Source organism: Symphodus melops, assembly GCF_947650265.1.
Source record: "Symphodus melops genome assembly, chromosome: 23".
Lineage (NCBI taxonomy): Eukaryota > Metazoa > Chordata > Actinopteri > Labriformes > Labridae > Symphodus > Symphodus melops.
In genome coordinates this window covers 11064737-11082185 of record NC_136713.1, presented here as the reverse complement: position 1 = coordinate 11082185, position 17449 = coordinate 11064737, and the positions used below count along the sequence as shown (strand labels likewise).

The following is a 17449-nucleotide window of genomic DNA, read 5'->3' as shown; positions in this document are numbered from 1 at the left end:
TTTACACCACACGTCATCAGTTTGTTCTTCAGCAGAGGTAAAAGTGTGCAGCTTCACTCTTCATTGATCAGACAAGTGTTAATGATGGCGAGATGCAGAAAAGCACAGAATGAGTCAGTAAGTTTATCTTATCATTGACTCTTTAATCAGCAGGATGAGATCAGGTTTTATTTCTGCCTCCAGCTGTTTGGACTGTCAGCATGCTGACCTGAAAGTATTAAACCTTTATTTCAAACAGTCTGAAACGTGCTCACTCTAACCACACTGCTCTTCTTTTTACAGATGTGTGCTGCTTTGGAAACAGGACTGTGACTACTTCCAAGTTCTCAACCTCTGTGTTCAGTAAACTGTTCAAAGCAACTTAAACCCACTCAGATTAATATGAAAGTCAAGTTATTCCACGGTGAAATCTCAGTATGTATTAATGAGCTTTGTAGCTTTCTTTTTATTCTGAGGCCCTTTACTGAAGAACAGGTAGTAATCTGACTTCCTTCCCTTATGTCCTGGGAGGAGCTGTTATTGAACCAAACATTGTTGAGGAATAATGAGACATCAAAAGTTTTTAGATGTGTTTTATTGATAGAAGTAAATGTTTGTGCTTTGAGAAATGACTGCAGTCCTCTGTTTCCAAAGTGGCACACATACCTGTAAAAGAAAAGCAGTGCGAGTATGCTTCAGACTGAATGTTTAATACTTAGAGCAGAATTCTGACAGTCAAGGCCCCACTCATCTGAGATCCAGGATCAGTGTTACTTGTTCTTTTGCTTAACATTTCCTGCTGTGAATGTGTCTTCAGGTTTTAAAAGTCTCTCCTATTGATGTAAGTATGGTGAAGTCATTTATCTAATTAAGTGAGTGTATGTTTACTTAAATGTTAGCAGTGTGATGCTAAAGCTAAACTGTCAGGTGTTAATAACTTAGAAAAATACTACACAAGATTTTTAATCTGCACATGTCAGAAGTAGTCGATGTCCTCAGTTTCCAAAGCAGCACACAGATCTGTTAAAGAAAAAAGAGTGGTTAGGTTGAGCATGCTGAAGGATTAACATTTCTTTGTGTCTTCAAAGTGACTCTGCATAAGAAGGTTCTCCTGTTGATGTAAGTTATTTATCTAATAAATTGAGTATGTTTACTTAAACGCTAGCAGTGTGATGCTAAAGCGTTTATGACTTTGAAAAATACTCGTGTAACAGTAAATGAGTAAAGCACATGCTAAGCTAGCATCAGCCTAAACAAGAGACTAAGTATTCAGAAAACACTCACGGTTCTGGGGTGAATCGGGCAGCATAACTGGCCGGGGCCGGCTTACGTGTGCGCGGCGAAGTGGCGCAGGACAAGTGGCCTTTCCCCTGCTTTTGCCCTGCCGCGTGCCGCTGCCGCGCCAAGACACGACTGACTCTTTGTACTCTGCCCCGCAGGTGCTCAGCTCGGACTCGGAGCAGGTGAAGTCCATCGTCCTGATTGCTCCTCTCCCAAGCAGCCAATCACAGGGTCTCTACAGCGCGAGGGCTAACGCGCATGCGTCGGCTCGATTAGGACAATGTCGGTCAGCTGCGGGAAGTCGGATGGCGTGTGGGGGCGTGCATCAATCGGGACTTCTTCCTCTGTGATTGGCTTCTTGGCCGAGGAGCAATCAGGACGATGGACTTCACCTGCTCCGAGTCCGAGCTGAGCACCTGCGGGGCAGAGTACAAAGAGTCAGTCGTGTCTTGGCGCGGCAGCGGCACGCGGCAGGGCAAAAGCAGGGGAAAGGCCACTTGTCCTGCGCCACTTCGCCGAGCACACGTAAGCCGGCCCCGGCCAGTTATGCTGCCCGATTCACCCCAGAACCGTGAGTGTTTTCTGAATACTTAGTCTCTTACTTAGCATGTGCTTTACCTATTTACTGTTAGACAGATTACTTGGTTCTAACCACGCTGCTCTTGTTTCTTTTTACAGATCTGTGTGCTGCTTTGGAAACTGAGGACATCGACTACTTTCAACCAGTTGTAGAATATTTTTCAAAGTCATAAACATATTCACTTTATTAGATAAATAACTTCAGCATGCTCAACCACTCTTCTTTCTTTTACAGATCTGTGTGCTACTGAGGACATTGACTACTTTCAACATTAAAAATGTTTCAACCTCTTGTGTTGTATTTTTCAAAGTTATTAACACCTGACAGTTTAGCATCACACTGCTAACATAAACATACACTCACTGAACTGGATAAATAAGAGTTCACCATACTTACATTGACAGGACAGACTTCTCATGCAGAGTCAACACAACAGTCACTTTTAAAACCTGAAGACACATTCACAGCAGGAAATATTATTCAACAAGTCAGCTGGTCAAAATACTATTGAAAGCATTTCTTTACTGTTAAACTTCAGTGCTCATGTCTTTGTTTAATCTCCTCAAAAGGAAAATGACAGAATATTAAACCTCTGTAACAAAAATAAATGGACTGCTCTGTCAAACAAAAGGACACCATTTAAGGAGTACACAGTCAGGTTCACTTTGCTGACCCAACATTAAAGGCAGGGTGGCAAAACTGGCATGATTTTTTAAAGTAGGGAGGCTTGATTGGTTTATAAAAAGGAACAAGCTGTAAAAACTTTGACCTCTGTCAGAAGATATAAAGACAATTGTAACCAAAAAGTGGAGGAAATTACCAAACCTGTATATCACTTATAAATAACATGTATAGATAGTTACTTTTGTTACCATACAGTTAATATATTCTGGAGGCAACAGGGATGGTCCAGACGCCTCTTCCTCCTGCTGAGAAGGATTTCTGGAAAAAAGGAGGCAGACAGCTTGTGTAAAACATTTTGTGTTGTCATGTGACCCTACAGATGAACTTAATAAAAGCAGTGGTTCACACATACTGTGTGTTTGTGTCTACATTTAACATTATGTAAAAGTTGTTCTGCTAACAATAACAGAGCATGTGAGATCTCAACTTTCATAATTGATATGAATGCAGCTTATATGCGTCCAACACTTAACTGACTCTTTTGAAATCAATCATGGGAGCTGTAAACAGGGTCAGGGAGGAAGTAGTGAACTTACGAGTGTAGATGCCGGTGAACCCAGACTGGATCAGGCTCCTCACCGTCCTGTGTGACTCTCAGCGGAACATTTCATGTCCATCAGTGTGCTGGTTAAAAGGAAGAGGAACCCACAGACCTGTGAAGAGACAAAGGGGGGGGGGGGGGGTCATGCATAATACGGTCAATTTGATGTTCAGAAAACAACTGAAATGACTCAGAAATCTAAGAAATATTACATATATATATAGTCTCATATAAACAAGCCTCTAGCAGCTAATGTTGAGTGTGTTAGTGGAGAGGAGATGCTCAACGTGAGACGACACGATGAACACGTTTTGCTGCACATTCATAATTAAAGACGTATTTGAAAGGAAAAGTGATGTTTACTGAAGAATAATTCATGATTGATATTCTGCATGTTGTATGATGAGTCTTCTACAGCTGTGTAGGTGATTGGATAATGAAAAACATAAATATAAGAGATGGTTTAAACTAGCACAGACTACATTATATATTTGACTGTAACTGTTGTGTTAAGCACTTACCTGTTGACAAGAAGCCCCTCTGACGGGGGGCGTCGGCCCTCCAGGCATCCGGTGAGGAGGCGACCCCCATACTGAGACAAAGAAGACATCACAGATTAGATTAATACTTCTACAATAAAAGTCATTCATCACACTGCTCTGTCTCCTCATATATGGACAGGTATTGGAATTTATCCAGGCCTTATATACCTGTACATGTTCTCATACCAATTATTTTTGTCACTTCTTTTATTGTTAGACTCACAAAATGCTAATACCATCTCTCCTATGCACATATGAACACATAGTCTCTGAATCAGCAGTTTAGTGGACGAGATGGAAGAATTAACTTCATACAAAGGATAAACATCAGCTAATAAAATCTGTTCGTGTCTGTCAACATATCGTCTGATGAATATGAGCAGACAACATTCAGGGATCACTGTAACTTTGTAAATGTAGGGAACTTATCAATGTACCTATAAGAAAAACATGTAGGGCCATTATGTTTGTATTTCTGTAGCTGATGTGGTCTAAAGGATAAACAATAAGGTCAGTCCATTGTTTAGTTAATTCATTAACGTGACACTTTACACAAAACACATTTGCATCTAATTGTATGAAACATAAACCTGATTTGTACTTGTTTTTTTGTAATTGTTAAAGAGTCATGTATTCTTTCCGCTTGACAAATAAATCACAGCTGGTCACAAATTACCGGAAATTCACCGACACGCTTCAGTCTAGATTCAAGAGTCCACTTTCTCACTTCAAACTCAATACAAACTACAAAGAATAAATAACTCACCCCGCCGTGTCCTGGATAAGACATTTGGTGAGAAAACCCCAGTGAAGTTTCACAGGTTTCACACGCGTTCAACGCTGTTTACAGATTCTCTCTGCTCGACTGCTTTTACTTCCGCTTCGTCGCGGCACGTCTGCGTCGTATCCGGGACTGAACATATGCCGGAAGTGCGTTGAGTGATTTTTGAAGACAACAAATAAGTGACGAGCAGTGATTCATTAAACCGCACTGTGTGTGTTTGTGTTGTAGCTCTGTGTCAGCTAAAAGCCCAGGGGGTGCTGAGACAGCATCATGCTGAACATGTCATCTGTAGAATATAAACATTTATTAAGGAATGGGTCTACGAATTTAATTTTTTTTTTAAAAGTGCAAGATAAAAAAAAGTACTCATTTACGAGTATTTCCCTCATCTCAAAAAGAAGCAATATCTCACCTATGCCACAAGATGGCAGCATTTAACTGATACAGAGCCAAGAGTATACTCAGAACAAAACGATTCACTCATTCACAAAAGTCAATATTTATTTACAGCAATGATCATCAACTTCGACCCTGAAAGAACACCAGAACGAAGGTTCATTCAAATATATCAGAAAAAAATGTAGTCTTACCTGTAGCAACGAGTTCGTTAATGAAGTCAGACAATTTGAGTCTTTCCTTTGCACTCGGACCTTTAAAATTCATGCACGTCTGCTGCCTGTAAGAGTAAGCAGTCAGTCATGCAGATCTGGTAACTATTACATCTGTACTGCAACAAATTCTTCTGAATCTGCTAATGTATGAAAACCATAAATATCAAATCTGAAGTGTTCATGAATTTAAAATGAACAAGAACACTTACCAGACTTCTTCGCTTCACTTTGACATTATTTCCAACATTTCTATCTCCGTGATATGAGCAAACATTAAATGCAACAAAACACACGTGAACTTAAGATGGTAAAATCTTTATTTCATGGTACTTCAATGATGTTAATCACTCGTTTCTGTCCAAAGATGAATGAATCAAACAGCAGTAGTAGTAAAAAAAGTAGTTAAACTGACAGCATCATGTAACCACCAGTCCTCTAACACGGGACAGGTCAGCTTTCTGGCAGTGCGTCATGTGCTTCACAGTGCTGCTTCCACTATTCAACATGCAATAACCCCCTTAAAAAGATAATCCTATCAAACAAAAGCAACACATATTAGCAAGAAGTTATGCAATAACCACGTTTTCTTCATTAAAATTCAAGAGGCCTTTTTTAAACATCCTGCAGGATGCGTCTTTTCCTACTTGTGTCTGATGTTACAGCAGCTTTTTTCTCCATTGTCAACACATTTGAAGGCCTTTTCATGTCTTTTAATTTGCTTGTATAGTCTGCTCCATAGAAACATGTTGCTGCCACTAAAGACTTACTTAAAATTTAACCTTTGGCCAGGCCTGTTCTTTCTTTCACTTTCATGATAATAGAACTGTGACAGGTATGGGTAAAAGTGCCTTTTCCACTTTATGAACACGACAGGCATGAAAGTACAGGTGACACACTTGCCCCCTTGCTCGTGATGAGGGGAGAGCAGCGGGCCTACATAGACTCACAGGCTGAGACACAGTGCTTTTCTTTCTCAATCCTATTTGAGTCCCGTTTCAAACAGCCAACGCACCACGGTTGGTGGAGTTGAAGGCGTCGTTTCCAGAAAGCTGTGGATGTATTTTACATTCAAAAATAAAAAGTTATTTTGCTCCATTAAATGTCAAACAGTTATTTTCAACACTACAATCCAAACACAGACAGACAGGCAGAGTATAAAACTGAAAGAACCCCGGAATAACACTGTTAGACATCTTTACAGGAACAACACGTCTCCTCACTTTGAATCATGTTTGAGTTGGAGACAAGTGTCCACCAGCACACGACAGCTGACATCAAACAGCGGTGAGCAGTAACAGGGAGCTGCAGTGCCGACATGACGGGCTCAAGATGTGAACGAGCGCATGCCAGCCGTGTGTAAACTCTACAGCTGAATCACGTACGCACATGTAGCACCCTAGCAACAAAATAATAATAATCATAACAGTCTGAAATATTCAACTCAAAGTCCCCAAAGTGTTTCCTCGTTTCCTTTCTTTTTTTTTCGGTCCCAAACTCTTCATGAGGGGACGTGACTTGTCAGAGTGATGCTGCATTCATGTCATGTGGGAATAACCAACACCTCAATTGCGTTGTTTATTCTGTACACTCTTCATCTGACCAGTTTTATCTCACTTCATCGTGGTATATTTCTTTTTTTACAAAGATAACTATACAACCAAGAATCCTTTTTTAGTCTCCGTCCCCTCATTGAACTACAACTAGAATATTAGTATGAATTATTTTGTACACAGCAAAACAAATATTTCAGTCACTTTAATATCCAAACCTCAATTTACAAGTTTACTCTTGGAAATTCATTTTTCTTCTCCTTCCCACTGAACATGAATGCAGCACGTTTTCTCTCCGTCTTATGAAATGCTCGTCTACAGGACATCGCAGCACCCTCAGGCGGTTTCCAAAAGTCCCCAAACCTTCCTCCCAGCTCTGAAAGCGTGTTCAGCTCCCGTCAAATCACTTCAGGATGAAATGCTCCAGCCGTCACGATGGATGCGTCCTCTTTCCTGCTTGTCGCTCACTGCTCCACGCCGGCTGCGTAGTCGGGACGTCGCGTCTGGATGATCTTGGGACGCGGCGAGCGGGGCTTGTCATCTTGGTCGCTGTCGTCCGGGGCCGAGCTGTCGCCGTGCTCGTCCTCACAGACGTGGACGACCACGCTCGGGGTGGTGGGTGTGGCGGTTTGGAGCTCGTACTTTTCCCCTGAGACACACATACAGGAAGTGAAGTTACATCACTGCAGCTCTCTGACACGTTTAAAAAAAACAACTTAAATTTCATCTTTTAGTGTGTGCACATTGAGCGGACGAAGAAAGACCCAATTTTATTTTATCTTAAAGGATTTTTAAACTCCGGCCCTCCCAGCCCTGGCTACAGAGTTAGCATGCTAATGTTATTTATTACGACTCGTATTGTTACGATTCACAACAAGTAAACTATAAGTAGCTTCATGCTACTTTCCAAGTGAATTTATTTAGCACTCTAACACAAGGCCGATGGATGTCATATTGTTGGAGAATCTGGACCAGTTGCCATTGAGCAAACATATCAGATGAGTCCTATCAGAAAAAAGAGAAACAGAAGGCCAAAGCGACTCTACAAATAAAAGTGTTGTACCTGGTCCTAGCTTTGAGATGGCACACAGCAGGTCGTAGTTGATGACTGGCTTCGCGTCCAGAGATTGTTCCCAGCCAACCGGAGGGGAGGCAGGGGGCGAGATCAGGAACTGCTTGTCGGGTTTGGGGGGCTCCAGACGAGGACTCCCTATGTGCACAGACTGAAGAGAGACCGACGAAACCATGAAGGACCGATTCAAATGTACGGAGGCCCAGAAGGACCCAGAAAGAACAATAACAGGACTTCCATTAAGTTTCACGGAAGCCCATTTCTAAAATGTGTTCCTCATCTGCGTCCCTAAAAAACAGGACTCGAGTGCAGGCTTATATAAGAGCTCACTTGATAGAAATAAACATAGACAACAACCGGCAACCTAGCTACTGTACCTGCACCTCCTAACTACAAAAGACCTGAGTGTAATGATGCATCTCAGAGCGTTACCTGGGCAAAGTAAAGTCTCATCTCTTTGCCGTTGAAGTCCGTCTTGTGGAGCCGGAGTCTGGCCTCGGCTGCGGCCAGAGCGTCGCTGAAGCTGATCCTGACCCGCCGGAAGGACTTGAAATACTGGAACTGCACCTCGGGATCGAAGGAGCGAAACAAGGCTTCAAACGTGGCCTGGAAAAGAGAGAGAGAGGGACATGAGAGCGTCTTCTGCACCATCTCCTCCACTTCTGCTCAATTTGTTCCCTTTGAGTCCTCTCATCTATAAATACTCAACTCTGCGGCTCAGAGGCAGACATACAGACCGCTCTGAATAAAAGGTATAAATATAGCTTCTTCTTGTACTGAACACTAATATATATATCTTTGCTTCCTCCTCTCCCCGGGGAGCCGGCGTGTGAGCGGCTGGCTGTGCGTCAGAGAGGGAGAGCTGTGGCCGATTACTCGAACAGGAGCTAATTAAGTAAGAAAAATGAGGTCGACAGCCGACCTTGGCGCCCAAATTGAAAAAAAAAGGACAAACACACACAGAGCGGTGGAGAAACACAACTCCATCAGTGCGGAGACACATGTGAGACGTCTGAAGATGTGATTACACCCACACCTCGAGGCGGCAGCTGTTTAAAGAGCCGAGCTGGGCACGCCGTCGCTTTCTCTTCACGTCGCCTCGGCAGAGTTTAAAAAGGACAAGGGAAGATGTGTGTCGAAAAGAGAGAAGTGTGTGTCTGCTTACATAATCGTCTACTAACTCAGCTCCTCAGCTCTGACCTGCCTCGTCCCAGATTATTAGCAAATAATCAAAGAAAGCTCCAGCAGCTCCACACTTGAACTTCCCGGACAGCAGGTCAAATCAGCGTGTCATCAACATGAACGCTCGCACGGTCTGCACGGTGACACATCCTGTCGGCACTAATCTGGATGTGAAAGGTGTCTGACTGTGGAGCTGCAGCCGGCTGAGAGGCCAGTTAACACCGCGCACAACAAGTCAACTCTTCCAGTCGCCGTGGTTTCAACATGACGAGTCGGCCCGGCCTGCTGCGGCGAGCAGAGCGGGCTGCACTGCAGCAAACGAACGCCCTGAACCTTTTTCCACTGAGGGACACGGAGAGGGAATTACAGCGAGACGACACGAGACGTCAGGACCTTCCTCTGTCCTGCAGGCACGAGAATCTGTGAGGAAGCTTCAACGTCACATCTTCTAAAAGCTCATACAGAGAGAGAGAGAGAGGCTGATCCTGCACAGACCTCACGTCCAGCTGGAGACGATGAGACGCATCAGACAAAGTCCCTAACCTCAACCCCACACCTGTGACATCACTGTGACATCATCAAGGTTATCGTTATAGTCCTTCTACACCTCCAAAGGCTCTGTGGATTCATTCAACATTAAAAACCTCGACGGGACAGAAGTGCAATCTTCCCGGTGGTCTCCGGTCCGAGCGCTGTCTTACCTGCGCCTCTGGGCGGTTGAACACTTCCTGGTTGGTCACTGACGCCACCAGGCAGAAGCGGTTACACTTGGTGGTCTTGATGTGCATGACGGGCGATCCGGGGAGCCGAAGCCTTTTCCACCTGAGAGCCGAGGTTAACGCGCGGCGTGCCGCCGAAACCGTCTTCAACGGTGGCAGGGATGAGGACGGCGAGGACGGTGATGATGATGAAGAGGAAGGGGGAATTCGGGGGGGTCGGAGGAGCGTTGCCTTCCCCAGGGTGACAGCTGAGAAGGGTTTGATAGAGGCTCCTTGACAGGAAACAGGTCAGCTCTTTGTTTCTTCCACGTGGATCCTCTTTTGTTTGGCGTTAGTCCACGACGTGGCGTTCAAGTCCCCTCAGTCGCTGCATTCCCTCCTCACCCACAGTCCAAGGTTATCCAGTCTGTAGCAGCATTCAACGATGTGCTGCTTCGGCACGCGGAACAGTTCTCCTCCCCAAACTGTGTGCAGATGAGCTGGCTCTGCAGCAGCCTTTAAAATGGAAGGAATTTTCCAGAAATGTGGGTGTGTAGCTATATATAAATATATATATAATCAAAAATGTCATTCAACCTCTTCTGAGCTGTCTCCGTCTCCCCTCTCACTCTTTCTCCTGCTGCTACACGGCTGCTTAAAAGAGCCCCTGCCAGCCGATGACGCATTACCCACAATCCCCCTCCCTTCCCCGATCCTGGTCTCATTCATTCGTTCATTCACTGCGAGCCAATCGGCTGTGCAAGAGGGAGGGACTACTTGGTTGTTTTTTTTTTCTTTCCTTCTTTCTCTCCACTGACTGATACTGGCCAGTGCTGACTAATCAGACAGAAAGAAGGGCAATGTGTCTCTTCAGAGAGAGAGAGAGAGAGAGAGAGAGAGAGATGCTGGAAAATAATGACCTAACCGCTGAACAAAGTGACGCATTAATCGGCTTTTGTTGCAGTTCGACTGAAGACAAAAAGCCTTTGTGGAGTGGAAAAAGTGTGACAAAGGGGCCTTTCACCTCTTTGATTTCCCTCACATGCCAAAGAGGTATCACCTGACTCCACAGCACACCGAGCAAGACGTGGAAAACACACGTCTGTCCGAGTAAATATGGATGAAGCTGAGTCAAAAAGAGGGAGAGAGAGGGAGGGAGAACAGCTGACAGAGAGAGAGAGAGAGAGAGAGAGAGATAGAGAGAGAGAGAGAGAGAGAGAGAGAGAGAGGCAGGAATAGAAAAGGAGTGAAAGAGTGCAAAGAGAAAGAGAGACGTGACAGCCTTGAAGAATGTGGGATGGAGGGATGGAGGGATAAAAAAAGAGGAGGTGGTGGGAGAGAGAGGTGAGGCTCATGGAAAGTATGCAGTTTGATAACATGCTTTTTATGAGGTATAAATAGCAGAGAGCTTGAAGTGGAGGGGAAGTGTGCGAGTCAGTGCATTTGGAAAAACAAGAGCAGACTGTGCAGCCTATTCTCAAACATTTGCACCTGTGTGTGTGTGTGTGTGTGTGTGTGTGTGTGTGTGTGTGTGTGTGTGCGTGCTTAAACACTTCTTGGTCGGGAAGAAGACGTTCCCTGTTCTGTTGTGGTTGCAGCTTTTATTTTTGAGCAAAAACAGGAAGCAGCACATTCTTCCACTCGCTGAGCTGACAGAATGTTCTCATGACCAAAAAAAAAAAAAAAAAAAAAAAAAAAAGCTTCTTATGCTCGTTATTAGCGGAGCATTAAGCAACGATTATTACGCAAAACGAAAGCTACCCGTCTGCACACTCGACGGGCTCTAAGGCCCTTTGCATTTTGCCCACCATTCACTGCAACGACTTGGAAAGTGGCAAAAATGTCTCGGGACACTTCAGCCTCATTTATATCACCACTCAAAAGCCGCATATGTTACACGCCGTAACGCCTCGCCTTCAATGTAAACGTCACATGGAGCTTGTCACGCGATCTTTCAGGGGAGTTTCATCTGCAGACACTTGGAGGATCTCTCTGCAGGAGCGCGCGGCTGTGAGGTGACAGGTGTATTAAGGCCGTGTGCACGCGGTGACATCTGGCTGCTGACCTGTTTGGAACGGGCCCCGTAATAAACATGTCGACGCAATGCTGTGCATGTCGTCTGTGGCTGGATCAGTGCGGGCGATAATGCACACTGTATGGAAAATGTGCGTGGAAAACTAAGCGGTGTAAAGTTGGTGGGCCTCCCGACAGTGAAGCTGACGCTCTCATGCTTAGTGTTGTTTGTTGATGTTAAACATTACCGTGTGTGTGTGTGTGTGTGTGTGTGTGTGTGTGTGTGTGTGTAGGTGCTAATCATCTCCAGACTTTAACCTCGCCCTGCTGCGGCCGCTGACTGTGGAAGAGAGAGAGAGAGAGAGAGAGAGAGCGTGTGCACACGCTCGCTCGCTCGGCCCTGCATTTTTTCCACCACTATGTTTTTGTTTCATCTTCCCATTTTTTCCATTCCCTCACTGGAGAGATAGGCACGCGGTCACACAGGTGTGCACACGCACAGAGCACACGGAACACACATGCTCACAACAACACCTCCTGACTGTTTAACAAGCCAGCTGCTGTACGTTTATTGCGTCATGCTCCTCTCTTGTATGTTGAGGTGAACTAACCAGTGACATCTGAAGGCTGAACTTAACCTGGAACGGCGTTATAGTTTATCTTCACAAGCAGGTGAAAGGGCAAAGTTTCTTTAGCTCGGCCCTGCGTCCTCCTCTTACATCACTGAGACAAACACTACGCCTCCTTGTGCTTTTAGGTGGATTCCAGTGACACATCCTTGCTTTAAGATTTCCAGCTCTGAACACTTCCGCGCTCCATCCCGACACAAAATCCACTTTCCGCAGGCCACGGGCGCCTCACGTCAAGGAAGCGAGACTCTGCTGACGAGCCGTTTCCGCGTGACTTTAAACAAAGCGCCACATCTGAACAGGAGGAGAGTTCAGGGACCTCGGTGACACATCAGGACGATTGTACAACGACGACAGTAAATCTCTCCGTCTTCATGGAGTGATGCGAAATCTGAGCCAGAGCAGGTCGAGCAAAACAAAAGTGCTCAGATTTTCCGTTCGCGCGAAGAAACTTGTTTAGTGTGACTCCAGTTAAATGAGTTCCTTTCATAACCTGTGTCAGTGCTGGAATCTGTCCTTACACATCTGTAACCTTGAAGACTTTATGCATCAAAATGACGAGATTTGATATCTTAGATCTCACACACAGCTGGGTGTGTCCTGCTGGGAAAGTCCAACAAGACTTTCCAGACCTACATCAGAGTTTTCCCCTGACCTAAATCACTTCTTCCATGCTGGTTTATTAATGTCAGCTTTCTGCTCCACTTAGGCTGCGAACACTTCCAACTTGCACAACACGCTGGAAAATAACGAGATAGTGCTCTGTTCCTGTGAGATGTCCTCTCTGCAGCGTGTGTAATCATCTCAGACTGATGCTTAAGTCACGATTAATCCTCTGTTCCTATCCGTCTTTGGCCCGCTCTCATTTATCAATAAATCAACTTTTAGACCTCAGCTGGGAAGAGAGAAGAGTGTGTGAGTGCACCTTAAAACACATGGATGGAAAAGCAAATCCTGTGTGAAACTGATCCCTCCCTTCTTCACCCCTGAAGTAAACTCACTCCTTCACAGAATCAACCCACTAAGACTTCTCCGGAAACATTCCCACTCCCTCAGTGGAATATTCGGCCATACGATACAGCAGCTGACCCCTCCATCCCTCGCTGCAGCCCGGGTGGAAACGTAGCCGTATCTTGGTCGAAAAAAACAACACAAGTCTTTATTTCACCAGATGCCCTTTGCCCTCCTCTCCCCGCTGTTTTCCTTTTCCATCGACCTCAGCGAAACACCGGCTCATCTCTCTGGCCCGTCTGTGCGTGCGTGCGTGTGTCTGGGAAATCAGCCGTTACACGCACGTGTTAATGGGCTGTCAGGTTAGTCCGTCTCCACAGGCTTCTTCCACAGTCTCACCCTAACACTTCATCACAGCTTTTCTTTGGCAATGCAAACTGCCCTCCCCCCCCCCCCAACACACACACACACACACACACACACACACACACACGTTCATATTAAACTTTTTTCCATCAACAAATATTCCTGTAACGATCTAAAGAGCATGATGAGCTCCCTATTGAGCGGCTCGCTGCTTTCCATTGAGTCGATTTTTCCACTGTCGGACTTGTATTCTACTGTTGATGCATTTAAACGCAAACACAGCTTTAAACACTAAATGCCACTTCGCAACACACTCACAACCCCGTCACAACCAGCAGCTTCTCTTCTGGATCTGACCGGCAGGGAAATGATCCCACCTTTTCATAAAGACAGACGTGAAAGTCTTGAAAATAAAGTAATGACTATTAATCCCGTGTAACACATTGAACATCTAGTATTAGTGATCGAAAAGAACACGCGATAAAGATTTGCACATTTGAATAACTTGTTTGGGGCTTATTGTATACAGAAGGGTTGTCAGCGGTTGTGATAGCAAGCTTGCTATCTATCTAGCTATCTAGTTACTGATGCCAGATGTCAGAAGAACATTTATCCTATTCACACGTTCACAGTGATCCACCTCATTTGAAAACAATGACTTGAACATATTGAGACTTGTAATAATGTTTTTCTCTCCTGTCGTCTGCAGCAGAGTCAAACCTTAAAGTCAGCGTCAAAGAAGAACATTTCCAAAACTGTGATTCAGATCAGTGGAAACATGATCAGAGCTTTCTGCCCTCAACAACAACAGCTTTAAAATCTGTCTTCTAAAAGTAGGTGACTCATCTGTGGACTGTTTATAAATCTACAGCTCAGCACACGTTTTTACATAAGACTCCCAGCAAAGGCCGGCAGAACACGACGACGATGATGATGATGATGATGCACCTCTGTGCCTCGACTGCTCGGGTAAAATTAGAGCGATGCTATTCAAGTTTAGATATTAAATAACTCAGGGTGACTAAGACACCAGGAAGTGAGCTCTGTAGTTGTCATCCCAGAAATATCCAAACGAGTAACATTTAGCTTTTCAACTCCATCTGGTGGTTGATAAGAAGCATCTGATACTTTCACTTCAAACGACATCTCTAAAGTGCCTACTTTAGATTTGTCACTGACACACACACTGAAGATATCATCTTTATATATGTCCGGCTTTAAAAACAAACATCAAAGTGCGATACAGAAGTGAAGGACGTATGACGATAAAACGCAGGTTAAAGGATCGTCACATGGCGAGAATATTTAATCATCAGGACAGGCACAGTCACAGCTGAGAAGTCAACCATCAGACAGCACGCAGCGACAGATAAAAACGCACACAGATTCATCTGATTTCTCAGAGACGCAGAGACAAACCATATACGGCGCTCTCTGATCACTTCTGTTCAATACAAATGAATACATCAGCCGATCGTGGACCACTCGTTTATATGCACGTAGTTATCAATCCATCTCATTTAACTCTAACATTATTCCCACATTTTCTTTTCTTGATTGAAAACTACAAATATGGCTCCAACAATCAGACACCAAATTAAATCGCAAACTGAAGGATTGATCGCATTTCTGCTTTAGACAATTATTTATTATGACTTCGAATCTAACTCTAAAGCAATACTTAAAAAGATTAGACACATCTGCAACTCAACACTCAATCAGATGTCAAAGTTTAAGCCACGATTTATAAATGTGCAGACAGGTTCAGTCCTCACCTTCAGGCTGCCTTCATTGAATAAATCCTCTGGTACTTTGCAGGCGATCAGTGCGTTTGGTAAATCTGTGAACTGCACATCTACAGTCGCCTCTCCTTCAACGCCATTCGCCGACTTCTGCATCACGACTCACGGTTATTTGGACAGTCTTCTGGGGGGAGCACAAATCATAAACAATGACACTGTGCTCGGCTGACGCCCATTTATTACAATGCTTTGTCTATGTGTTATAAGCATTTAAATTCAATGTCATACGCACCGACGGTGAAGCTGTAGACTTTAGTTCATGTTAATATGGTGTCCAGCAGGTGTGTTCCTCCAAACAGCAGGCTGTCAAGGCTTCTTAGCTGTATTAGTGCTCAGAAGCTGCACTAAGCTGGCTAGCAAGTTATGCTAACCAGAATTTCCAAAATACAACTTTTTAAAAAGCGAAACTCGCGAGATTTCGTGATTTTTTCCCCCCCTTCTTGTGTTTTTAACACGCGTCTGACAGCTAGAGGTGTCTTAAACCCCAAAACAGAGCAATATTGTCTGATATTATTAGCTATGCTTGTTCCTCTCTAGATTCATTTCTTAGCACTGCGTAAAGGATAAAGGAGATGACGTACGCGCGGGTCGACACGTACTTCCGGTTAAGCGAACTCAGAACGTGCAAGGGGTGTCGGGAAAGTGAGTCTTTCAGGTGCCTCCTCTCTGCAAAGTGGAAAAAAGAACACCTGGGAAAGTCGGGCACAATGTTTGTACCTGATGTCATGTGAATCAAAAACATGGCTGAGCTTAGGGTCAAAAACTGTTATTGAATTAAATAACAGTAAAATGTATTAAAATGTTTTAGTGTGTAAGTATTATAGCATTAAAATAATGTGTTTTATTAGCAGTCCGTATAAAAAATATTTGGAAGAAATAACTTTGATTAAAATGGTGGTCAAAAATGAAAACATTGAATAACATTGAGATTTTTTTTACTTTCACATGCTGTTGTCAAGATGTAAATTGAAGGCAGGATTCTGCCCTCTTGTGGCAGATGTAATTGTTACAGGTTGAAAGATCATTATTCCGTTGTTACTTCAGACTTAATTATGGAAGATAATGTGTGTCTAAGTGCAGATAGATATCATTTAAATGATGTTATTCAAATTATTATTTTGATAGTGAGCATCACTTCAGCTGTTAACACAGACCTCGATAATAATGTGAAGTACGCTTAACAATATCCTCTGTTACTGTAAATAAGGACAAACTGAAGTCTGTTTCTTTATCATAATCTATGGCTCAAAATAAAAGTCATGTTTAGGGATCAGAATAGTGATCCCTAAACATGACTATTCATCACTATAGTGTTTAAGCTATAGCTGAGCAACATACGGTTACCATAGTGCTCTATAGTATGTGTGTGTGTGTGTGTGTGTGTGTGTGTGTGTGTGTGTGTGTAAGGAACTCACCTCAAGTGGTGCTAGTCCCTGGATGGCAGAGGGGTTTAAGCTGCAGGTCATGTGGGGATCAGCGTCCATATAATCCTCTGGAGAGAGAGAAAGAGAGAGAGAGAGAGAGAGAGAGAGAGAGAGAGAGAGAGAGAGAAAGAGAGTGAGAGAGAGAGAGAGAGAGAGAGAGAGAGTTAGAGTGGTAAATTGTATTTATCGATGTCTAACTCTGCTTAAGGTGCAGTACTAATTCCAGAGCCACAAAGCGGAGCAAAGAGTCGAGAGAGTGTTCTTGAACTCTAATCTTGAACCAAACTTGTGTTGTGATTTTCAGTTGTAATTTTTTTTTTCAGCATATTTGATCAAACATTTTACCGTAGTCTTTGCTCAGATACATTTGGGTGTCACTGTGGACTCCAGAGAGTCATCCTTCATGAAGCACCTTGGGAGTTATTCCAGTATTTGAATCCTTTTGTTAACTTATCGTTATCCTGGAACACCAGAAGCACTTTTTTATTTGTCTGGAGTACCTGACACGAAGACCTACTTTTTGGACCTGATCCGCAAACTGGAAACTTTTGGAATCGAAGTCTTAGCACCTCAAAAATCTGTCTTTGACCATTTCTGGAATACTGGACCCAAACACGATATTTTGTGTGATCCCAAACAGAACCTGGAAAGCTTGGCACAAATTAACCTGAAGTAAGTGTTGAATCATTTCTTCCAAAATATCCGAATGGCTCATCAAGGCTCTCGCCCAAATCCAGCTTTGTCAAAAGGTGTTGTGTTC

General features: G+C 43.9%; 1 protein-coding gene and 1 long non-coding RNA gene across 4 annotated transcripts; both read right to left on the bottom strand.

Annotated features, from left to right (window-relative positions):
- Positions 1-423: 423 nt before the first annotated feature.
- LOC306818661 lies at positions 424-4516 on the bottom strand. The gene is made up of 5 exons (XR_013778338.1): positions 4374-4516; positions 3587-3657; positions 3061-3177; positions 2704-2782; positions 424-999 (listed from the first exon to the last, which is right to left on the bottom strand). It is a non-coding gene; the product is annotated as an uncharacterized lncRNA (long non-coding RNA).
- Positions 4517-5301: 785 nt separating this feature from the next.
- On the bottom strand, positions 5302-15887 carry rcan1b (regulator of calcineurin 1b). 3 transcript variants are annotated; one of them, XM_079336335.1, is made up of 5 exons: positions 15498-15887; positions 15239-15386; positions 8057-8230; positions 7616-7775; positions 5302-7201 (listed from the first exon to the last, which is right to left on the bottom strand). In XM_079336335.1, the coding sequence occupies exons 2-5, from the start codon at positions 15359-15361 to the stop codon at positions 7017-7019; spliced, it is 642 nt and encodes a 213-aa protein (XP_079192461.1). In that variant the 5' UTR covers positions 15362-15386; positions 15498-15887; the 3' UTR covers positions 5302-7016. The 3 variants fall into 3 exon arrangements, with proteins under 3 accessions (XP_079192461.1, XP_079192460.1, XP_079192462.1); XM_079336334.1 differs by having other exon boundaries at positions 15239-15389; positions 15498-15885; XM_079336336.1 differs by lacking the exons at positions 15239-15386; positions 15498-15887 and adding an exon at positions 9508-10162.
- Positions 15888-17449: the final 1562 nt, after the last annotated feature.